Source organism: Jatropha curcas, chromosome 3 (genome assembly GCF_041381405.1).
Source record: "Jatropha curcas cultivar XTBG-Jc1 chromosome 3, XTBG_Jcur_1.0, whole genome shotgun sequence".
NCBI lineage: Eukaryota > Viridiplantae > Streptophyta > Magnoliopsida > Malpighiales > Euphorbiaceae > Jatropha > Jatropha curcas.
The window spans coordinates 2,243,072-2,267,351 of record NC_143153.1 but is presented as its reverse complement, the minus strand read 5'-3'; the positions used below and the strand labels follow the sequence as shown (position 1 = coordinate 2,267,351).

The 24,280-nt window shown below is 32.7% G+C and overlaps 2 protein-coding genes across 7 annotated transcripts; one reads left to right on the top strand and one right to left on the bottom strand.

The window, feature by feature from the left end:
- Positions 1 to 406: 406 nt before the first annotated feature.
- On the bottom strand, positions 407 to 8,215 carry LOC105644574 (splicing factor PWI domain-containing protein / RNA recognition motif (RRM)-containing protein). Of its 5 annotated transcripts, none has more exons than XM_012229968.4 (7): positions 7,553 to 8,215; positions 6,132 to 6,388; positions 5,841 to 5,993; positions 4,614 to 5,034; positions 2,346 to 3,026; positions 1,553 to 2,151; positions 407 to 869 (listed from the first exon to the last, which is right to left on the bottom strand). In XM_012229968.4, exons 1-7 carry the CDS (start codon positions 8,091 to 8,093, stop codon positions 618 to 620), a joined length of 2,904 nt encoding a protein of 967 aa, XP_012085358.1. In that variant the 5' UTR covers positions 8,094 to 8,215; the 3' UTR covers positions 407 to 617. The 5 variants fall into 5 exon arrangements, with proteins under 5 accessions (XP_012085358.1, XP_012085360.1, XP_012085357.1 ...); XM_012229970.4 differs by having other exon boundaries at positions 2,358 to 3,026; XM_012229967.4 differs by having other exon boundaries at positions 2,340 to 3,026; positions 7,553 to 8,214.
- Positions 8,216 to 13,828: 5,613 nt separating this feature from the next.
- On the top strand, positions 13,829 to 24,197 carry ULP1D (UB-like protease 1D). Of its 2 annotated transcripts, XM_012229971.4 has the most exons (15): positions 13,829 to 14,326; positions 15,594 to 15,642; positions 15,871 to 15,956; positions 16,046 to 16,320; positions 17,513 to 17,561; positions 19,104 to 19,183; positions 19,281 to 19,313; positions 19,434 to 19,529; positions 20,748 to 20,844; positions 21,305 to 21,402; positions 22,385 to 22,507; positions 22,787 to 22,901; positions 23,294 to 23,350; positions 23,441 to 23,548; positions 23,652 to 24,197. In XM_012229971.4, the coding sequence occupies exons 1-15, from the start codon at positions 14,003 to 14,005 to the stop codon at positions 23,796 to 23,798; spliced, it is 1,737 nt and encodes a 578-aa protein (XP_012085361.1). In that variant the 5' UTR covers positions 13,829 to 14,002; the 3' UTR covers positions 23,799 to 24,197. The 2 variants fall into 2 exon arrangements, with proteins under 2 accessions (XP_012085361.1, XP_012085362.1); XM_012229972.4 differs by lacking the exon at positions 23,294 to 23,350 and having other exon boundaries at positions 13,830 to 14,326.
- Positions 24,198 to 24,280: the final 83 nt, after the last annotated feature.

Genomic DNA, 24,280 nt, shown 5'->3' with positions numbered 1-24,280 from the left:
TTCATTTTCTAAAATATGAAGGAAGTTTTGTTTTTGAAAAAAAAAAAAAAATACTGAACTGTAGTTATTTAAGTTACCTGGAATACGTGCGCTTAAAAGTAAGTTTTGCTTTTCAAATGTCTTATATATAACACAATCAAGTGTTATATCCAAATATAAAATAAACTACTTTACCTCATTCATTCATATACTAGATTGGTGAAAAATAATAGAACGGTAGAGTAAAAATGATTCATTAAAGTATTCTGGCTAAAATAAATTATTCCATATAATCTTTTGTTTATAATTGATTTGCCCAATAGGTGAAGCAATCTTTTTTGCACAAGAACCTACTGGAAGGATCATTCCATCGAAGGTTACAATCAAAACTTGAACATTTGCTACAAGCACCAACCAAAAGAGTGCATTCAGTACAAGAATGTATCCTTCATTTCTTGAAGACGGAAAATTGTACTATTTTTTGAAACAATTCAAATTGAAAAACATTTGATACACCTTGATTGCAATCTATGCTTTGTTCTACCATACTGAAAAATCTACATCTACCAAAAATAAGACATAGTAAGAGGAAGAATACGAGTCTCACAGTAGTACTGTAGCAATTATAAGATATGCTCTCATGATTTTGACCTCAACGCAAGACCAGTTTCGACCTTTTTAATTTCAAAGATAAGCATTCTCCACATCTTGAGCACAAACATCTCCGCTTCATCGTCCAATATCGATTGAAGCATCTCCAGCATCTGAGATGCCTTCACATGTTCTTGAGTGCTTGATACAATGTAATCTACCAGAGTGGTCTCTTCCTCTCCTAAAAACTCTGTAATCTTCTTTGAAATCCACGGTCTCATTCTCTCATGAAGTTCATGCTGTGAAAAAGCAAATCAAATAACAGAGCAACATTTTAGAACATAATGAATGTAATATATACTTAGAAAATAGCACCGTTACACAGAAAACATGAAAGAGCTTAAATGAACACTCCATCAATTTGAAGCATTAAACAGACACTTCAACTACTGAGCCACAAGAGGAACATATGCAGTGTTGGAATCCTCAACTAACCAGGCTCATCATGCACATTCGAGATCAGCCTAGTGAGAAAATATGCACACTTCCATCTAGGTTTAAGGCAGAAGATGGTCCTTCTAAACTCAACCAACAGCAGATTAAGAATATAACAGAGCTAGGTAAAACCTATTCATGCCTTATAAATACAAACTAACAAGAACAAAGACAGAAACACTGCTCTCTTCAGTAGAAGAGTCAAATCAAAATGCAATTATGAATGTCAAGAATCAGAGCTGCAGCAATCAAAGTGAACAACAGCACAGTTTCCAGGAAATTTCCAGATTTTGTTTTTATTTTTTAAGAAAACTTACAAGAATAGAAATTTACACATCAAGCAATGAGCAATTCACAAATTGAGCACTTCTTTTGATATGAGTTAAAACTAAAGTAAATAAAACAGAGATAATGAGGCAAAATATCTGAACAAAATTTGAAGTGCAAGAAAATGAGAAACAGGACACAGGTAGGTGAGATTTCTTACTTTATCATACACTGCCCAATTTATCTCATATGAGAATAGCTCGTCCTTGGTTTTTGGTATCATATCAATCAACTGTTTTGCATCCAAAAGTTTCTGCTTATCTGGTGTTTTTACTTTCTCCTGGCCATGTTCCCAGTTCCTGTCCCGTTCAAGAATCCTATCTTTGTCATCTCTTATCCGATTAATATCCTCATCATTCCTGTCCCTGTCCCGCTGACTTGATCTATCATGAGAACGTTTACTTCTTTCTCTTTCCACATCAGGTTTCTCTTCCTTAGAAGTAACATTAGAAATACGCTTTACAAATTCAGCAGCAGCAGCAAGATTTGGCGGCTGTGCTGCAGAAACTGTAGGTTGAACAGCCTGCAACTCCTCCGTCGAATAATCGATGGGAACCAGGGGTCTCATCTTTTTCTCCTTATGAGCATCATCATCATCCTCCTCATGGAAAACTGAAGGAACTGCCGCTCGTTTGCCAGATCCAACTAAACCAAAACCCAACTTTCTTGCAGGTGCATTACCACTCTGCCGTACATCTGATTCAGCCAATGATGCCATGGTTGATTCATCAACTGTACCATTTTGTAAGACACCATCATCTGCAATTTCAGGTTATACCCATTCAAAATATTGAAAAAAAGTTGAAAAACTCTGTTTCTTTCAATTGCTTGTATTTTATGTGTGCGCCTTTGCACATCATCTTTGCTGTCTTTTGTTTTTTCCTTGCGTATGTTAGAGCAAAACAACAGTAAACAAAAGCAATTATTGAAAAAAAAAAAAAAATTACCTATACCGTTTTCATTACCAGAATCTCCCTCATTTTCACCTCCAAATGCCTTATCTTTGCTCTCATCATTGACTTCTTCAGCCAGAACTTTCTTGTCACTTCCATTCATGACATGATCAGATAAAAGCTTTGATTCATCTCTCTGTTGCTGCTGTCGCTTTTCCTCCTCCTCCTTCTTCTTTGCCTCAGCAATTTCCTTCTCTTCTTCGCGTCTGTCAGCTTCATCTTCCTTCTTCTCAAGTAGCCTCTTCCTTCTCTTATCCTCTAAGACATTCCTGCGCCACCTTTTTCTTGAATCATCATCATCATCTTCCTCATCATAAAGTATCTCCTTCCTCCTTTTGCGTTCTCTTTCTTTGTCCTTCTCCTTCTCATAGTGCCGCTGCTTCTCTTTCTCTCTTTCCCTATGTTCCCAATCTTTTAATCGTTCTTCATAATCACGTTCTGCTTCCTCAATCATCCTTCTGTGCTCCCTCTCTTTTCTAATCCGCTCTCGCTCCGATTCCCTTTCATACCTTTCAACTTCTCGTTCCTTTTCCCTTTTTAGATCTCGATCTCTGTCTCTTTCTCTGCTTCTCCTGTCATACTTCCTACTCCTATCAGGAGAGCTTGTTCCAGGTCTATCCTGTTCACTTGCGGCCTTGTTGTCACTAGTTGTCTCATCATCATTTTTATCTTCGGCTGAGTCTGCAGAATTATAAACAAGAAAAATACCAATATTAATACAAGCATTTTAGGCTTGTTTGGATGTGGCGAGGGAAGTTATACTGAAATAAGGTATGATAACATTAAGTGATGGTCTTTTTTATGTTTGGGAAGAAGATAAGGTTAATGAAGGTTTAAGAAACCTTGTGTTGTTTGGTTTGAGGGTATTTAAAGGTAATCTTAAATATAAAATTACAAAAATATCCTGCTCACGGAATTTGTTATATTAAATATATAAATCGGTTATAATTATATTTTGAAAAAAAAATATTAATTTATGGATATTAAATTATTTCTTTTTAAACTATGAAGGGAAAAGGTAAAAAAAAAAAAAAAAAAAAAAGAAGACGACAACGAAGAAGAAATACGAAAGGGGCAATTTAAGATGTTAAAAAAATGGATAATAAGGGAAATTAAAATTTTTAGCCCTCCACAACCCCCAATTTGGCAGGTTGAAAACATAGGGGTTTTTCAACCCCTCAAATCACCATAAAAAAACTTTAAACCTCTTTCCAAAAACTTAACCTTCCTTACCTTACCACCAAACCCTACCTGCCCCCCCTTCCCTCCCCCCAATCCAAACAGGCTGTTAAGTTCAGAAAATATTAAATTCGCCACGTAAAATCTACAGATGTTGAGGCCTCAAGGACACTTTTATATTTTAAACATAAAAAGTACAATAAAATCTTATGGTCCAAAAAGGAGAACTTTTGTAAAGATTTTTTTGGACAAAATTAAACACTCTGATATCAACAAACTATTTTTAAATATCATTATTCTACTAAAAATCCCTTAATTTTCTATCAAGTATAGGATTTTCTAGTAGTACATTTACCTTGATTCATTTACTCAAAGCCCTATAGTTAATGAAAATTGTTAATTAAGTGGACAATAAAAATCAGGTACAATATATATACACATGGGTGTAGACCTACAATATGACTTACATTATAGGTTATTTTCTATTAAGTTTCATATAATCATGATATATTTATATCTTTAACAGTAATATAACTGGTAAAATCTGATGAAAGCATACACTTAACAATCAAATGTTAAGCATATTTGACATTATAGACCATCCTTTTTAATTTTCAAAATTATGTGCAATGCCTTTCACATTCTCAATTGTAGCCAACTTGGGAAGTCATACGAGAACTCTTGAATATATATAGTTTTCCATAGAAAGAAAAGAGTAAGTATTCACTTTACAGCAAGACCTACAGAAAATTATTGATTAAAAAACTATTAAACATCATTTAACGCTTAAAAAGGAGAAAAAAAATTTTCTCTTTATCCCTCCCTTTCTTTACATGAGCTTGTGTGAAATGTTTATTAATAAAATACATACCATATTAACCATCTAGAAGCTAAGGCATGTACCCTCTCAAAGTTGGCTACAATGACAGCAATGTGAAATCTTATATTGCATGTGTATTAGAATAACTAACAAGATTGACCATTGTAATCACAAATCAGAGACAAGTTGAGAAATTTTTTCAGCAAGTAACCTAATAATAAAGAGCATTATAATTTGCCTGTGATCACATATCAACTATAAATACTTACCATGTCTTCTTATGTCCACATCAGAGTCCTCCCTTGATTTAGTTGGCATTTCTGAGTTTGCATTCCCAGGACCATCTGCAGGTATTTGTGGAGGCGGAGGCGGCGGAGGCAAAGGTCTAGTCTTCAACCTCTCTTCTATCATGCTACTGAGCTTCTCCAAAGCCTCTTTGTCACCTTCCTTGTCTTCATCAGTCACAATCCCAAAGTTGGCAGGATCAGTATTTTCTTTGTTCCCCTTGTCGCTAGCATTGCTAGAGTCCTCCACAGAAGATTTGGGAGTTTCATTCTTTTCAACACCTACAGCCGTTCCATCCTCCTTGTCAACCCCCATAGCTTGACTTTCTTTCAGATTCTTTGAGTTTTCAGTTTTCTTCTCGACATACCGCTCTAGATATTCTCTTGTTGCTTGATTAACATTTAGCTGTTAATCAGGCAATCAAACAATCACAAAAACACAAAGATCACTTGCAATTTTCCAAAAAAAAAAAAAATCGCAGATGATAATAAGACAGATAATTCACGAAGCAGGTCCAGAATCTAATGCAAAGAGATTAAGTAATGAAACATGTCCATATGCTAGCCCATATTTTTCTGTTGCTTTTCCTTTTTCTTTTCCTTCTATATAATGGTTTCCAAGATGATGCTTCAGAGGTTTCAATCTGATAAAATATACAATTCAAAGCCTGGATACAAATTCACTCTTCTGATCAGAGTTCTTTTCAAATGTCTTTACAATCAATAAGGAACATTAATAATTTTTAGCATGTTACTGTTCAAATTAGAAGTGAAAGGATTCATATAGCAAAATAGAAACAAAGAACTCATATAGTTGTCCCCAAGTAGTTTGGGTTTAAGGCTTAGTTGTTCTAGTTGTACTGTTCACAGTAGCTTGGATATCTTTCATAATCAGAGGGATATTTCAGTAATTTACAAAACTATGTAAGACTGACACACTCATGGCGAATATTTCGAGACTTAAAATCTCCCATTTCCAAAGGGAAGGGGAAGAGGAAAGACAAAGCGAAAGAGAAGGCAAATTCAACCACAGGTTTATTATGAGCTTAAATCATCTTCGTCTCCACCCAAAAACAGCAAACTTCAACCATCACATATATCCAATTCATACTAATTACTGTATGCTTAAATAGTCGGTAGAATGTTAAAAATAAGAACACTGAAATATAATCATAAAATAGGGAAAGAAGATATCAAGATATCCATACATACCACCAGTTCTTGCCCATCAATATTAAATTTACTCAGCAATCGTAATGCACGGAGAACCCCCTCAGCAGATTCAAATTCACAAAACCCAAAGCCTCTAGGAGTCCCATCGGTGGGGTCTTGAGCACGTTTCCAACTCTTAACAGGTCCACAGAACTTCATAAAGTGCAAAAAATCAGACTTCACAATGTCAAAGGTTCAATCATGCAAAACAGCACTCCAAACCAAAACATAAAACAGGAGACCAGGAACCATTAAGTATAACAGGCAAAAAGAACACAATCAATAATGTACCCGAAGGAGAGACAACATAAAATCATTTTCCACAGAAGGAGAAATCTTGCCAACATATACAGTAGTTTGTGGTTTCTCTGCTGGTGTGACAGAAGGAACAGGTGGCCTGATGATGGTGGGTATGAGTGGGCGAACACCGGGAATCCCTGGAACAAGAGGGCGAGCTGCTGGTGGAAGCATGCCAACTGTCCCAGGTGGACAAGGAGGAAATATAGGGCGAACCATAGCTGGGTATGGAGAGGGATAGCGTTGAATTCCTGCAAAATAGAAAACAAACATCTATGCAGACATGTCAGAGCTGGTCCACAAACTAAATGCAGAAATAACTCTGGTGCCCACCATTATGCATATGTGTGGATAAGAATTCAAAAGAATAACAATTAAAATGCTGTTACCACACAATAAAAGCAAATAGAGATTGGCACCATACGCATCAAGCACACCAGCTGAAAAGATAACCTGAGGGAAACATCAAGAAAAATAGGATCGAGCTCATAAACATGGATGTGTGAAGTGGGCTTACCTCATGCACCAACTTGCAAAATAGTAGCCTTTTCAAACTATCCCATGCACCAATTGCAGAATTTTGAACATCTTATGCTCTCAAGGATTTACAACACATAACTAGACTAATTTACTCGTCATTTTAACTTATCTCAATGTTAGCGGTAAAATGCACAAGCATGAAAGCAACATAAAGAAATACAAGAGAGCAGGAGGAAGAGATATAGACTGTAATTGGAAGAAATTGTGATACCTTAGAATGCATGCCAAGGAGCACTCAGTTGCTAACATGGTCTGCTGCAGGCAATTCAGAGACCCATGAAAGGAAAATAATCCTTATAACTACCAGAAAGTAGCCTACTAAATAAATATGACATAGCCAGACATAATTTAGAACGACATATGGAGAAATGGAGAAATGGAGAAATATGACGGTTCAAATTATTATGATTTCTTTAATTGGTAAAGACCAAATGCTGAATTTAGTGCAATAAAACGAATTCCTCAATTAAATTGTTTATTCTGAATACAATCAAAGAAAACCAGGCAAATACGTGCATACCAAAACAGGAGTTGTAGTAGAAGATGCTACTCTCTTAAGCAATATGAAGCCTTCCAACCTTTCTCACCGTATTCAATCAAGACACTGTAGGAGAAAACATCCCGTCATCGATGTCCCTTTTCTAAATTTCTCCGCACCCCTCTTAACACACTTTTCCACCAAATCATACAATTAAGCCTAATCGATATCCATGATAACTAATAGCCTACAGTTCAGATGCTCATTCAACAAATAATAGCTACTATATGAGATTCAAATAAATACAAGCTTAAAGGAATTCAAAAGGCAAGAATCTGTATAACGAGGGGAAAGGACTCAAGGAGAGTCGAGAGCGAATAGGGGAAGGATAACCCACCGGGAAGGGGCATAGTCCCTTGAGGAGCAGCTCCAGGAATGGCAGCAAAACCATTTGGCATAGGCGCGTAATGTCTCAAGGCCGGATTTGGAGGCTGAGCTGGCGGAATCTGATAAGGCATCATGGGAGGTGGAGCTGCTACTGCGCCAGGAGCACCAGAAGCGATAACTGGCTGAGCACTCACTCCAGGCGGCTGCACGCCAACGCTAGGGTTTTGATAATTCGGCAACGTAGAGAATTGAGGAACTGGACGGAAAGATTGAGCACCGGAAGGCACAGATGCACCGGCGATTTGAGGCGGCGGCGCGTATGATGGAAACGCATGTACTGGTGGAGATACTAAAGTTGGGTTCGGATTCAGGCTAGGGTTAGGGTTAGTGTTTGATGCGGGAGGAGTTGCCGACTGTTGCTGTGACGGTGCCTGTGCTGCTGAGGAGTCGGTTGTTGGATTGGGTAGAATGTTCGGGTTAACGGATTCGGGCTTATTAGAATTCGATTCTATGGTAATGGCGGTAGTAGGAGAAGAGGGAGGGTCCGCCATGGAAAATAGAAAACAGAGAGAACGCGCGCGCGAGCGAGAAGGGGAGAGAGAGAGGATCTATAAACTTTAGTGAAAGTTAGCGATTAATTTTCTGTTCTGGCCTTTTCTTTACTTGTGCCTGGAAAAGGGCAAGTTGGCAAAAATTTTATAGAAAACATCGTGACTTAAAGTAAAATCACCAACATTTTTTAATTTTGACTTTTTTATAATTAAAATAAATTTGTTCCATAAATTTTACTAAAAGAAATTAATCCTTTGTTTTTGTTGCGGGGAGTGAAAATTTATCGTTCAACGGTACGCATTCAGGATACTTATTCTTTGTGCTGTTTGCGCTCATTTTATATTTTTATTTATATAATATTAAAATATAAATTATTATTTATATTAAAATAAATACAATAATCAATAAAAAACACTTTTACATATATAATGATTATTTTTTTTTTTTAATTACAAGTCTTGCACCGTCACATCTAATTGATAAGCACAATGTTTCTATTTTTCCGGTTAAAATGGCACCTTCCATATAAAATTTATCGTTTTTATTCTCATTAAAATATTGATTCACTGCAATAGATATTAATAATTATTATTATTCATAATATAAATTACTCAGCAATATTACTTTTTTTGTACTTTTATATATATATATATATATATATATATATATATATTCTATTTTTATGTAATAAAGTGTCTCAAAATAAAGTCTAACCCGGCCATTAGACTTAATTTTACAGCCCTAATTTATAAATATAGATTCTTAAAACATTAATATGTATCCAAAAATAAAATCAAACTATAATTTAATCATCAAGAAAATTAAAAATGTTTAATTATTAACAAATCATCTATTTATTGTAAAAGAAATACAAAATTCTAACTAAATTAATGGAAAAACTATAGTGAAGATTTAAAAAATAATAATTTTTTTCAAGATAAATTATTATCTAATATGTAAATTCATTATCCAAAATAAAATATTTAACATTTTAATAAATAATTATAAAACTTTCTTATTGTGAAATACTTATCATGTATCTACACAATAAAATCATATTATATACACGACTCATTATCTTTTTAATAAAACATTTTTAATTGAGAAAACTAAAACTACATAATTCAAATGTTGGACTTAAAATTTATCCCCTTTTATAATATTTAATTATAAATAGAATCATATTAATAGATAATCATATTGATTAAGTTAATTAATTAAAATGGATAATCATATTAAATTAACTAAATTAATTATAATAGATAATAATATTGTATGATTCTTTCTTAGTAAGTCAAATGCCAAATATTACAATTAAATAAAATTATTTTTTTTAATTAAAAACTTTTAGTTGGCCATGAATAAAGACATTGTAAGATATATATAATTTTATCGGGAATATTTTAAAAAATCTCATGATTCAGTGATTCACACATTTATATATATTATAGATATAGATTAGTTAGAGGCAAGTACATCACGTGCATAATCAATTCAACTCTACCATACTAAGGAAGCAACTAACCTTGGAGTTACCTAACAATTAATCTATCAATTCGTCAATAACGTATTGATTGAGATAATAATTAGTCCCAATTCTAGTGATGGTGCCAGAACAAGTTCAACTCTTAAAAAGTGCACTCGTTGACATGATAAAAAGACCTATATGCTGTACGATACAAAAAAATTAGCACCTCCAAGTTTTTTAAAACAAAATTATTATTTTATCATTCCAACAATATGTTGCTAGAATATGATTTATTTTTGAAAAAAAATTTCTTAATAATTATTTTGTATTTTTTCAGTTGCAATATTAAAAATTAGTTCAAAATATTAAATTTGCAATTTATAAGACCATACAAAAATTTAAACTATAGAAATTTCATATTTTAAAAATTTATGTTAAATATGAGAAAAATATATAGAAATGTGTAGTCTCTAGAGATAATGACTAGTGGTCGTAAGTGAAGACAATCAATTGGTATTAATGGTGATCCATAATAGTGAATACCCATGAACATCATTAAATTAATAGAAATATGTATTTATAAAGTTATAATAAATTTGTCAGAAAAATATGTTCCCATCTTGAAAAGGAGAAATTATTTTTCTTTAAAATTACATAATTTTTCTGTTTACTAATAAAATATTTTTCATAACTAACTTCTCAGGATATCCAAAATATTACAAATGCTTCGTTTGATATAAATGAATTTAAAATATGAAATTTATTTGTAAATGAATTTTCATGTTTGATAATCATGTATGAAATAAATTCACAATTGAAGATTCATTTGCTTTTATTTTCTAAAATATTCTTGAAATAGTAATTTCACAAAAATAAATAATAAATACTAATTATATTGAAGTTATGATATATAATTTTTTTACATTTTTATTAAAATAAATATATAAAATAAAAATAATTTTAATAAAAATTGTTACATTTAATTTAGTGATAAATATATATTTAACTTGAATCTATCCCTGCAATGATAAAAAAAATACAAAAAAGATGAAAAATATTAAAATAAAAACACAATAATAATAAAATATTTTATAAAAATAAAATTTTAAATAGTTTTGGTTAAGTTTGATAAAATATATAAATTAAATTAAGTAAAAATTTTGAAAAAATGACTTTTTTTTTTTTTTGAGGATAAAAATTGAAAAAATGACTTTGAAGAAGGAGAATGGTAGTTTTGTCATAAAAGTTGGATGAGTTAGTTTTGTGGAATTCATTTGAAAATTTCATTTATTTTTGTGAATTTAGTGTAGTTATGTTCAATTCCATAAAATTGAATTCTTATAATTGAAATATGCATTTTTTTTTTTCATTCAAAACACAAAAATATGGATTTCTAAATGAATTTCACAAAATTTTGTGGAATTCATTTATTCCAAATAAGGGAAAAATCTGAAAAAAATATTTTTTAAATAAATTACTTTCCATAAATAAATGGAGAGTTAATACTGATTATTTAAATACACTTTAACTTTTTATTTTAATAGAATTATCTTTTATAGTTTGATCCTAGATATTTACTTTTGAAAAGTTGATTTACATACCATCAAATGTAAGAAACGTATTTTTAAATTAGTTGATTTGCATAAGTAATTTTCCAAGACATGCATTTTATGGAGAAGTAGATCATTTTGAAATGAATATACTTTTTAAATAATCTTCCTTTATATTTATAGATATTCAATGAAATTAGGCAAGAAGTTTTTTTTCCCAACGAATTTAGAATTTTGAGATATAATCATAAATGTCAAAATGGCAAGTCAACTCAAACAACGTTACGAGTTAAAATCAGCTAAAGTAATCAACACATGTGAAAAATCACATTCATACAAGGCTCCATTTATTTCTGTAAATTGGAATAAAATCATAGTTAAATATTATAAAATTAGTAGAAACCGCTTAAAAACGTTTTACTTTTAGTTTTCTTTTTTTGAAATGGGAACTAGTGTTTCTAAAACTGTAATGCCTAAATTCTACAGCTATATAGAAATTAAAATTTCAAAGTAAAAAGAGAGGTCAGCAAATACACATATTATTGATTTTTGAGGAGAGGTTGAGGATCGTTCCTCCTCTTACAACACAAATGTATCTATTTATAGAGGAACAAAGCTTAAAAATTGACATTACATTTATTATACTTTAGCATTGACTGAATATATGAATTTACCCAGGAACCTTGCAACTTTAATTTTGTGACACTTTAAATTTTGCAGATGATCTATTGTACACTTGAATTTGTAAATTTTGTTACACACCTTTTAACATTAATATTAATAATTTTAAAGTTTTTTAGCTTTTTTCTGCAAAATATCGACTTAATATATACTTAGTATGACTTTTGAAACTATAATTTTCATAAATTTGAACTTTTTAATGAATGCTTAATTTATCTAATTTTGCAAGTTAAAGTATTGAATAAAATAATTTTAAAAATTTAATTGTTTAATAGATATAGTTTTATAATTTTAAATATTTAATATGTCAAAATAAAAATTAAAAATATCATAAAATTAAAATAAGATAGTTCAAAAGTGAATTTATAAATTTTGACTACGTTAATCAAGATAAAGAAAAAATAGACACAAGTACATAATCCATAAAAAGAAAAAATAGACACAAGTACATAATCCATAAAAAGCATGTTCCTTTGAACTATTACATGAATGCATATCAATAAAGTAGATGAGTGGTCCACAGCATGCAATTCTTCGGTCTTTCATATCTCGAGTTGAGTTTGGTTATAGTGGCAGAGAGCCATTCTCAATCAATGTTATAATTTAGCATGCCCAAGTTAGAGTAGTAGTGTACCCAATTTGACTCGGTACGTTTTTACTCTTAATCCATACCTTATCGTGGTAGTTTTTTGACAAGAGAGGATAATAGCCCTAGACAAAGTTGAAATTTCTAATTATCAATTTCAATTTAGTAATGCTCACCCTTCAACTATTGATTCTAGTTGCCAACTATGGGTGGAAGTAACCGCGAATATTAAGTTATTTATATTCATATCTTTACTTGCTTAAAATTTTACTGTATATACTTATTTCAAATCTGTTTAAATATTCGTTTAAGTATCCACATCCGGATCTATTTGAAATTTTACTACGTACGTCTACTTCAAATCCATTTAAAATATCTTTAAATGGGTAAAGTATCTACATTTATTTAAAATATATCTTTTACAAATAATGTATACTCGTAAATAAACTCATTTAATATCGATAATATCATGTAACGGGTATTTAAATATCTATGTGCACGTACTCTAACCTTATTCATAATCTCACTGCTAGTACTTGTTACAACTCATTAATAACTATTTGCACCTTCTCGGAGGAAGCTGAGTACTTCAAAAATACTTATCCCGTTTATCCCGTTTTTATCTCCATTGCCAACCACTGAACTTTGAGCTTATCCTAAAACAAAACAAATAGATTGCATAATGGCCCATTACAAGTAAAAAGAGAAAATAACTTGTATAGACTAGTTCATGCCCTCGTTTATGGATTAAACAAATGAAATTAAGATTATGTTTGTTTCCAAAAAATAATTTACATTTGAAAAATATTTCCCATTTTTTAAATAATTTTTTTTTCGTTATTTGGTTGCAATATTGAAAATTAGTAAATATAAGAAAAAAAATGATAAATTATAAAAGTTATCGGTGATCGTGGTGGTGGCATGTGATGAACGGTGGTGGTGGTAATGACTATCGATGATTAATAAATTAAAAAATATTAATTTACAATGTTTTAATAAGTTTGTCAAGATTTGAAAAATGTTTTGAGAATGAGAAATCATTTCTTTAAAAGTGACTTAATTTTCTTTTAATCAAAAAAATTTGTCAAAGGTTTGAAAAATGTTTTGAGAATGAGAAATCATTTCTTTAAAAGTGATTTAATTTTCCTTTAATTAGAAAAATATTTTCCGTTGACTTATTTTTCTAAATTTTAAAAATAATAGAAAATTGTGAAAAATATTTTTATGTAAGTTATTTTATAGTAACAAACGGAGTCTAAATATTTTTTAAAAAATATTTCGGTTTTATTTAAATGTATAATTAAAAATACCATTATTTTAATAAAAATTCTTAATTTTATTAAGTTGGCTCACGAATGAGATAATGCGAACCGATACAGGTAAGTCTTTCCCGACAAAATGTTAAAAAAAAAAAAAAAAAATGAATGGAACATGAAAACAGGAGGGTCATTAGATGCTCTGTTACCACCTACGGCATTTTCCTCTCCCTCCTAAATTTTTCTCATTTGGCTGGGAAAGAAGCAGGGAAAATATTGGAGTATAACAAAGCTAACAGCCTAGCACACTACAAAAGAGTTTTAAAGGAAAAAAAAAAAAATCTATCCTAGGCGATCCAATTCATGCATGGAAGAAGAAAATTCCAAGAAGAAAAGACTGAAACTTGACTGGAAAGAAGTGTTAGACCAAAACGACGACGAACCACCGACGTTAATGATAGTGAAAACAACACCGGAGCCACCAAAACCCTCGCCGATGACCACCGATCTCTCTTCTAGGGATGATTGTTCCTACATGACCGATCACCAATTAAAGGAAGCGATTAAGAGGCATAAGGCTCATATTACATCGTTAAGCTCAAATTTGCCTGACAATGGAGAGAAGCTTCGGACCACTCTTAAAGCCTATGAGGAAGAGCTAGACCGGAGAAAGCTTCGTTGCTCTGATATGGTTTGTTTCATTCTATTGGTTGTTTTGATACTAATTATCAAGTGTTCATTTTGATTTTACAATTTGCTTGGTTGCTTCGAAAATGGGAGAAGAGAACAGAAAATTAAATTGCATTCTGTATACGAGTGAAGTTCTCCCCTTGATAGTCAATTGGAGTTTGTTATGATTTTAGTGGCAGACAGAACGGCAGAGAGCAAAAGAATATTAGTACCGGTCTTCCTTTTCTATCTTTTTTAATGCATATTTTAAATTTTTTTTTCTGTTATTAGGTTTGAAAGAAAAAACTATTATTGGCCTCCCTCTTATTTTCTGTATTTTTCATGAGTATTTTGTAAAATTTTGATGTTATTAGTTTAGTCATTCAGCTTCGTATTTTCTTTACTATTTTTAATACTAGAATGATCAATTTTCTTAAAAATTCACTACTTCTCAGACCTTTGGCTTGTCGATATTCTCCCTACATCTTCCTGGTAACCAAGCATTGCTTTGAAAGTTGATTTTTGCGTCCATCTTATTTTTTTTTAGCTGGAGAAATTACTGTTTTGTTCTTTGGAATTGGTGTGCGACTTATCATTAATGAGTTGACTGATGTGACTTTTGGCCTTTGTTTTTGCCTTGAAGAAATTGTGTGGTCTCTCTGCTGTTAATTAATTAGGTAGCCATATAGAGTCTCTTCTTTTATGATAATGTGCATAAACTATTTGCTAGATATTTTTTAACTTAGTTTTCCTAATCAGTTAAATTTCAAATGTTGAAATCGATTGCTCAGATTTCAGGGATAAATTTGTAGCAACTGAATGTTATTATAGAGTCTCGAGGAGTTTTTCCTTCCCTTATAAATTGCTATTACAGGTAAAGTTTTTGACAGTTGAATTATTAAGTGCGAGTAAGCTTGAATGTTTGTTTACAATCTCCCCAATATTAGATAGCATGATGTCTATTTTAGAGTTTGTTGGATGCAAAAGAGAGAGAGAAAGGTCACCCAACCATGCCAGTCATTTGGTTTTTGGCATTTTAACCTGGAGAATTTGATTCTTTTTTCCTTCCTGAAATGGCAAATGGAATGTTGTTAAAGTATTTAACTATGATAATTCATGGTTGAGTTTATTTGAAATCTACAAGAATTTAATTGGTTGTTTTGTATTCTTGATTATTGTTGAGATTTAATTCAAGAATATTCACATTGTGTTCTTGGCAGATGTCAGCTCAATTAGTGCTTTAAAGGATTTGAATACATGACATGATTCCTTGTACTTTCTTTGGACAGGATGTTGATGTATGTGAGAAGCCCACTCGCACTCACTTAATGAGTTCAGGTATAATTGGCACATTCAACTTTCTGTTTCCACCACCATTCAAAGAAGCTGAAGCAGAGCTAAGATTGGTGGCTTTCATTTCTAAGTATCAGTAAATGCTTCACCTAGGATATGTGATCTTGTAGCTTGAGTAATTGATTAAGAAGCACATGCAATAGTATAAGTCATGATTTTTTTTTTTCTGTCTGCATATTTGTGGAACCTAAAGTGTTTTTATTGATGCTACAGATGAATTTAAACGAGAGAATACATCATCCGAAGTTCGCTCACAATCTGACTTTGCCTCTTTTTTTAGTAGAAAGATGGACGAAAATGTATGGTGCTGTACTGCATTCTTTTAAAACGCAATTCAAGTAGACTGTCACTGCAGAATATAAATTGGTGTTTCCTTATTTTTGTGTAGCGGAATGATAGCAAGGTAGGCAAAGTATTTGATAAAGAATTGTCAATTTTGGGTCGATGCGATCGACAGAAAATGAGATTTAATGGAAACTCATCGCAACGGGGAAGACAAAAGGATTATTCATCCTCAAGGCAATTACCTTTCAAATGCGCTAGCAGTCTTTCACATAATGGAGATAAATATAGTTTGGATAATAGTGACCAAAAGGGCACATCTTCATCTACTTATCTATTCCACTACAATGGGCAAAACTTGTGCAGCAGTTTCTCCGAGAAGTGAGCATTTTTTCCCCAAATCGTTTTAATTTTTTTTTCCTTATATCATATGCATTTCCGAATGGTACATAAGTCAGTTATCTATGCATGTATATCCTTATAAAGCTGTCTCTAGTAATTTGAAATAAGTGTTATGTGTATAGGAATCCTCACCTTATGTCTATCAAAAGTTGCTAGTTTGATCTAGGTGTTAGTTAGTTAAACCTTTATTTTTGCAATTGACAATTTGGAAAATACTGATCTTCAAATATTATTACGATTTATTTGTGCCCAACTGGGGAGACTACTTGGCTTGGTGCATTAAAACTCTCTCTTTGCAAAGGACAAATTTTCAGGTTATGACTTCAATTTTTAAGTCATTTTAACAACATCATGGGACTGCATGATGTCAAATACACCAAATACTTGGTCAGGGCCTTCAATCATGGCTGCATTTATTTAATGAACAAAGAGTCGTGTGGTATTCCTGAATTTTAGTAAGATGTTTGCATTAAACTTAGTATTAGTTTTTGACTCTAGAAGATGCTGAGGTCAATTAACAACTATAAACTGGCTAACCTATTGCATAGAATATTCACCCTATGATTTGTATTTGCTTCGTGAATAGCATTTTTTTTTTTTTTTTTTTTAAGGTTGGTTGGCTCACACTGGTTGCTTTAATGAACTGTTTTTCATCTGTTTTTTCCTCCAGGACAATTTGCTTTGAATTTGGATACGTCTGTGTGATGGTGTTGTTAGGAATGATGCCTACTTTATTATCATGCTTTAGTTTATCTGATCCTTCTATTATACTTCTGACTTCTGTTGGCAATGATCCTTCTTTTTTCTGCTCCCTGTTTTTTTTTTCTCTGAAAGAATACTGTACTTCCGGTGTTGGCATGCAGGATTTCTATAAGACCCTGTTGATAGATGTACCAATTTTAGCATTTTGCTTAAGTTTCTAATTTAGTGATTCTTCCATGTCCTGCAACATGGAGGTATAGCCCTGATTGAAGTTTTGGCTCCTAAACTTGAACCTTATGAAGTCTCCCGAAATCTTTATTTATTCATTTTCTACATTTAGAATAAGAAAAGTTATATTTAGAAAAAAACCAACGCATCTTTTTAATCTTCTTGAATCCGGAAATGTATGCCTTATTTTAATAAACTTTTTTTCCCATTTAAGCAATTTTTGTTATTGCCTTGATTGTAGGAAGGATAGTCGTCAAGTCCTACCTTCAAATGGTTCAAGGCCTAGGAAGGTATATCTTTTACCCTTCTATCTCTTCCGTCTCTTCCAATTCATTGCTTTTGCTTGCTCTTTAACAACAATGATATTAGTTTAATATTTTTATCGTTGAAAGGAGATTTTGGTCTTGAAAGGTTACATAAGCATGGGAATGAAACATAAACCTATAGAACTTAAGGCTGTCTCATATATTAGCTTCAGATTGATTTATGCTGTGCATTGAACATGTAATTTGTGCTTGGAAGGAAAGCTTGTTTGTGTGGACCAATATGTAGATTTTGGTTTTGCTCGTTTACTTTGCTTTTTCAACTTTGGAAAGTTTAAAATTTAACTGTATCGGAGAGTGATTTTGCAACATTTGACTGAATGGACTGATCACCCATGGTGGATTTATTTGAAGAACTGCTCCTTCAGAATTTCCTAGAGATTTGTTGATCTATTCTGTTCATAATCCATCTGTATACACAAGCTAATAAGACAATGACCTGATTGACTACAATTTGCATGAATTCGATGCCTTTGATATTGGCATTAGATTGAAGCTGTTTATTCATTTTTCTGGTTGAAAAATTGAATGGATTGGATTGGTTGTGTGTGACCAAACACTGCCCCGACTTGCTTCATCAATGTAGGTTTTTTTGTGCATTTAGATGGGAATAGTTCTGGGATGAAGTACATGTTTTGGTGACTTGAATGCAAAGCTATTTATCTTTTATGAAGCTAACCTATACTCTGATAGTCTAAGAAAATATACCTGGACGCTCTATAAATCTTCTGTTTTCATTTGGTAGTTGTCATAACTGAGTTGGTTTCATAGTTTGAACTGTGATGTAATCTGGGTTAGGCCTCCACTATGGAATAAATTGTCTGTGGCATACAACTCTTTTTGTTCATGTATCACATGTGGATTGCTGAATTTCTCATAGTTAGTGCTACTGTACTTGCACAACCATTTTTATGATAAGAGGCTACGATCCGCTACTTGATACAATAATCTATTACACTGTGTCCTTGGGCATCGTGATACAATCATATTGCATCTCAGTTCGTTTTGCAATTTTTAGGCTTTTGAAGTTATTATAATCTTCTGATGGAGAATTATGACTATTGAAAGTATCTTGAATATTTACTAATGAACCGTAGTTGAACTTTCAGATCTTCAATTATGAAACACCATTTTAATATAGATGGTACTCTCAGTAAAATTAGGTACATGATGTTGTGAACATGAGAGTTTTCTTCCATGTTCCCAAAACCAATTAGTATACCGTTGTTTTAAACTGTATTATGAGTGAAAAATGTTAATTTAATCCTTATCACACTGAATTGGAGGTATACAATCCTTATCACACTGAATTGTAGGTATAAAATAGAACAAGGTTCAATTATGACGCGATGGATATAAGGAGTTGTGTCGTGCTTGAAATTTGTACTCAAATGGGGGTAATGGAGCCAAATGTTTATTGCTATTGAAAACCTGCTATCAGAATTTTGTTTTTGCCAAGCTGGCTTTTATCTTCAGTTGCTGATTTGATCCATGGTGTCATTACATCAGGGGCAGACAGTTGTTCTTTTGGATGAGGATGAAACTCAGCATGTTGAGGTAACAGAGGATGCAAACAAAATTGCTGAACGGTAAATAGAACTGCCAACACCTTTCTTTTACCGTTCCTCCTATTCCAAGTTCCAAGTTTGTTGTTATTGATGATTGTGATTCTTTGGTTTCTTTCAGCATGAAGGATGCTAAGATTGATTATCCATCAAGGTGCAACAAATGTTTCTTGAAGATGATTTTAACTTCTTTGGGAAATATTTTAATAAAATTACTTTTCATTAGGGTTTAACCAGAATCTGCTAATGATATCTTTCTTGTCTGTAAACCAAGGGATGATCCAGAATCTGTGGAAATTTATTATAAGGATATAAACTGCCTAGCCCCTGAAGGATTTTTGACATCACCTATTATGAACTTTTACATCAGGTAAGTAAATTTGGAACAGTTTAGATCTAACGTCTTGATTCAGGATGTTCGTGGTTTTAGATCCTAGGTTATGTTTGGTAGGTTGTTTTATTGTGCAGCATAATCAAGAATGTAATGAAATGAAATGTCATAACTAGGTACATACTATTCCTATATTTGACTGCAAAATAAAAGTTAATGGATTGCGATTTAAATTCCTTCATCTAGTTTATTTGGTAGTGATTGTGGCAATGATGCTGAGAAATGGAGGCAGAGATAAGGGTGAGAGGGACTGCAAATGGGATAGTGGTGGTAACACGGTGTGGATGTGGTAGAAGTAAAAATAATGAGCACTACATTAATGATGAATGTATAAGATAAAGTATATCAAAAATTCTGTGTAGCAACACAGTGATGAGACTTGTAATATTATTGTGATTGTGTCATCAGGACTTTAAGTTGTATGTCAGAACTTTAAATAGATTTTACCAAAACATAGGCTTTTTCTTAAACTGTTTGGCGAGTAACTAAGTCTTTTGCCAAACAGGCTCCATGTATTTTATTTTTTTTCAAGGCTCTAAGCTTTGCTTGTAGAATGAGAGCTTGAGCTTGATCTGTACCTGGACAATGGATAAGAGTCTCGCCCTCAAGGCACTATAATGTCTAAGTTTTTATTTGAAGTGATTTAAGAAAATTCAAATTCTGGATCAACAATTTGGGTAAAAAATCAAATTCATGGTCCAACAAATTCAGTAGATAGGTCTGCAAGACATAATAGCTTTTTTAATAATTCTTAAATAAAAGTAAGCTGGTATGCAAGGCTCTGACCATGTGGGGGGGGGGGGGATGCCCGTAAATAAGGAGGAGGGTCTTTATTTCTTCCAGATTGGCACTTGTTTTCACAGTTCTCGTATGTATACTTGGATGGAGACATTTAGTTTAGGAAAGGAATGAGATAGAATCCCATTAAAAATATCAATTAGCAGGAGAAGCAATTGTAAGCAATTTGGTGATTGATGATACTAGGCTGGTTTGTGAACCAGCAAGATGCACATTATATGCATTTGAATATGACTCTTTGTTTAGAAAGCTCCAAATTTCTTGTTGGGAGTCAAGCTAAGCAAGGGTTATGTAAACATTCCACTTTTGAGACATTGCTTATGTGGTCTATATGGACGTTTAAGGGATGGAGTGTTTGAAGCTGGCTGTGCTAATTTTTTTAACTTCTTGCCTGGCTAGGTATCTACAAATATCTCCGACAAACAAGGCTACATGTGATTATCACTTTTTCAATACATTCTTCTATCAGAAGCTCAAGCAGGCTGTATCATACAAGGTATTTTCAGTTTTTTGATTACTAATAAAAATGAGGGAAATTATCTTTGTTCTTTTAATTTGCCTAATATTCTTCAACACAAATTCGCAAGTCCAAGTTTGTGTTAACTGTTCTATATTGGAGATTTTGAATACTGACCTGTGGCACCAAGTACATGAGGTAAAAATATTAAGAGTCATTACTTAGCTGCCAATGTCATTTCAATTTCTGATAGTTTTAGCAATTTGATATTAACTTTATAGATCTTAAGACTGAGGCAACATGGCAAATTGGTGTAAGATTCTTCCCATTGTTGTATAAGCTGATCAGGAATTGTAATATTTAGTCGTGTCTGGCAGTTTGAAATTTTTTTTATGGCTTATGCTTGGACAATTTTTTAATATTTGAATGCATTGTTGTCTGCAAATTTTACAAAGTACAAATTGGTGCACAGTGATTCATCTTCCTTCTACTTATGTAGGGGAGTGACAAGGAATCCTTTTTTATCAAGTTCAGAAGGTGGTGGAAGGGGGTTAATATATTCCAGAAGGCGTATGTCTTTATTCCCATACATGATGAGTAAGTTGCTTTTAATTTCGATGAAAACTCTTGCATTATTTTTGGTTGCTGAATATAAGATATATGTAGGCTTTGATCTTGCTAGAGAATTACTATGGTTTCTTTTCTCATTATATCATATGCATATATATTTATTTTTTAATTTGTGTACAAAGAGATGTGTCTCATTCTAGTGTAGGGATTACTCAATTTACTTAGTAGTTGGCTGATATCCTTTCCAGGGATTTTAAGTTCTTTCTAATAACATGAGTTTGAGTTCATGCTAATAGGCATTAGGCTTACAGGAGTTCCCAAGTAATTGGAACATGAGGGACGCTTTTTTTCTTTTTTCCTTTCTAAAGAGCTGCTTATGTAGTTTTCACTTGTTCCTTCAATGCACTTCAGATGGCAATGTAGAATGATCTAGAAATTATCAACAATGACCAGCCATTCAACTTGAACGGCTTGTAGTTTCTACAGGAAATAAAAATTTGGAAGAATGGAAAATGGAAAGAAACTTGAAGACAAAATTGGATTATGGGTTCAGATGATGAACTTCTGACATACATGGCTGATTACCTAAAGATACAAAGATACTCCTCGATAAGTAGGGTCCTGAAGGGGGAATGCAGATATGGTCTACCCTTTAGCATTTATGTGTGACGTAGATCCTCTACCAGTGTACTAGACAATCGAAACTTTTTTTTCTTCTGTAGGCATGTAGACATACGTCAGCTATCTGGTGAGAAGTATAAACTGGTATTTTCTGGTAGAAGATAAAAGATAGGCATATCTATCACGATTAGTGAATTAGTTTCTTGTTTTGTGTCCATCATTGTGTATTATTATTATTATAGCCTAGTGACTAAGAGGTATACTTACTCTTACCTAAGATTTTGGAGATCAATTGATAAAGAGATGTGCCCTTTCTACTCACCCTCTTCTCTTGTTTGGCCTAAATTACTTCTTACTGATTTGATTTGTTTGTGTTTAACGTGTTCAGTCTTCATTGGAGCTTGGTGATTATTTGTATCCCAGACAAGGAAGATGAGTCCGGACCAATTATTCTTCATTTGGATTCTTTGGGACTTCACTCAAGCAAATTGGTTTTTGAAGAAATTAGAAGGTGAGAAAATGACAATTTCAGCAACAACATTTGTTTTCATGGTGAACTCTTGTTAATGCGAAGGAAGTATCATTCAGTTTTCCTATTTCATTTTAAGTGTATGAAGTTAGAATCGGAATTGTGGGTTGTAATTTGCATGTTCAAAGGGTTAGCGCGTGGGAAGCATTAGAAATATCATGACAGTTAACAAGGCATTTACATATTTTAATTAGCTCTTGATTGTAATGGTTTCGTAATCTGAATCTGGGTCCTGAAGATGATACCATCTGCGTGCTGCAGCTATTTGAGAGAGGAATGGAACTACATGAATCAAGAGGTTCCTCCTCCCAAACTTCCGATTGCAGACCGAATATGGAAGCATCTACCTCGTAGAATTGATGAGAAAAAAATTGAGGTAAAAGGATTATGCCAAACTTGGCTGGTGCAGTGATTGCCTTATCAAATTGCTTTCATTTTGCTTCTTAGCTGTCATAGACTATGCATGGTTACTTACATAATTTTCATCTTTTCATACTGTGGGCTATTTTGGATGAAGAATATTGTTCATTTTCAACTGGAACTGTTTTAAGAACTAAAAGTCTGTCTCTTGTCCTTTCTATAAAAAGTGAGATGGCATCATCAATCAATTTCTAATAAATTTTCCAGAGGCAAAATTCAGTCCAGTTAATAAGTTTGTGGCGGGAGTACTTGTAATAGGGGATAGTGATCCTATTTTGTCCATTTGATTTGAGACCAAGTAATGCTCTCTAAATTTACATTGTATGATATGATTCATCATTACTGTAGGCTGTATCACTCTGCAGTTGCAGTTCTAAATTTCTGTGTGAAATATCTAAGCCTGAGGTATTAATTTTACATTAGAATTTGTTTGATGGAATTTATTAACATACCATAGTCAATTTGAACTGCATCTCGACATACCATTATTACCAGGTACCCCAACAGAAAAATGACTATGATTGTGGTCTCTTTGTACTTTTCTTCATGGAGCGCTTCATTGAAGAGGCTCCAGATAGACTGAAAAAGAAAGATTTAGCAATGGTATTGTTTGCTGCTCCTAGACTTGAATAGCTTCTCTTTTGATATAATTCGATGCAGTCCTTCCCTTTATTTGACAGTTTTTTTTTTTCTTTTTCAATTTCAGTTTGGCAAGCGGTGGTTTAGACCGGAACAGGCCTCTGGTTTGAGAGTGAAAATCCGGAAATTACTTTGGGATGAATTTGAAAAAGCATCTCCGGATGGCAGAATTTCGGAATCTTCTTCTCAGCCTTCAGGCGGTGCTTCACCATGAATTTATTCAGCTGACGCTACTGGTTCTCCAATGGATTCGGTGTACCATACATGTATAGCTCACATTTGAGTACAAAATTAATTTGTGAAAGAATGCTGAAATGACTTTTGTATAGACGTGGGGATTGGTGCCACGGAGGAAGGTAGACATTGGACATGGAAGTAGTTCTCGGTCATTTCCCTATTGACCAGTTTTGATGAGTTAGAAGTTCCATTTAATTGCTTCTTCAAATGTATAGGGGGAATTGATATAGGCAGATTACTGATGATGGTGGTGATTAAGACATAACCCACCAATTATTTTGTACTCCTTTTTTGTTTTGTTTTATTTTACCTTTAGTTAATAACAGACTAACTTCAAAGAAAAGAAAATACGAGCAGTAGTTTCTGCTTAAATGAATTTCAACATGTTACTTTTCTTTTCGTTTCTTTTTTTCTTTATTTGGGAGAATTTCAACATACTACTATAAGGAAAAAAAAAAT

What these genes read in the sequence shown, in the direction of transcription:
- LOC105644574 (XM_012229967.4), bottom strand. Translation starts at nt 8,093, where the DNA reads ATGGCGGACCCTCCCTCTTCTCCTACTACCGCCATTACCATAGAATCG. An exon ending in TGTGGACATAAGAAGACATG is followed by an intron (nt 3,027 to 4,613) that starts GTAAGTATTTAT and finishes ATAATTCTGCAG; the next exon opens with ACTCAGCCGAAGATAAAAAT. An exon ending in ATTGGGCAGTGTATGATAAA is followed by an intron (nt 870 to 1,552) that starts GTAAGAAATCTC and finishes GCTTTTTCACAG; the next exon opens with CATGAACTTCATGAGAGAAT.
- ULP1D (XM_012229971.4), top strand. Translation starts at nt 14,003, where the DNA reads ATGGAAGAAGAAAATTCCAAGAAGAAAAGACTGAAACTTGACTGGAAA. An exon ending in AAGATTGATTATCCATCAAG is followed by an intron (nt 19,314 to 19,433) that starts GTGCAACAAATG and finishes CTGTAAACCAAG; the next exon opens with GGATGATCCAGAATCTGTGG. An exon ending in GTTTTTGAAGAAATTAGAAG is followed by an intron (nt 22,508 to 22,786) that starts GTGAGAAAATGA and finishes TGCGTGCTGCAG; the next exon opens with CTATTTGAGAGAGGAATGGA.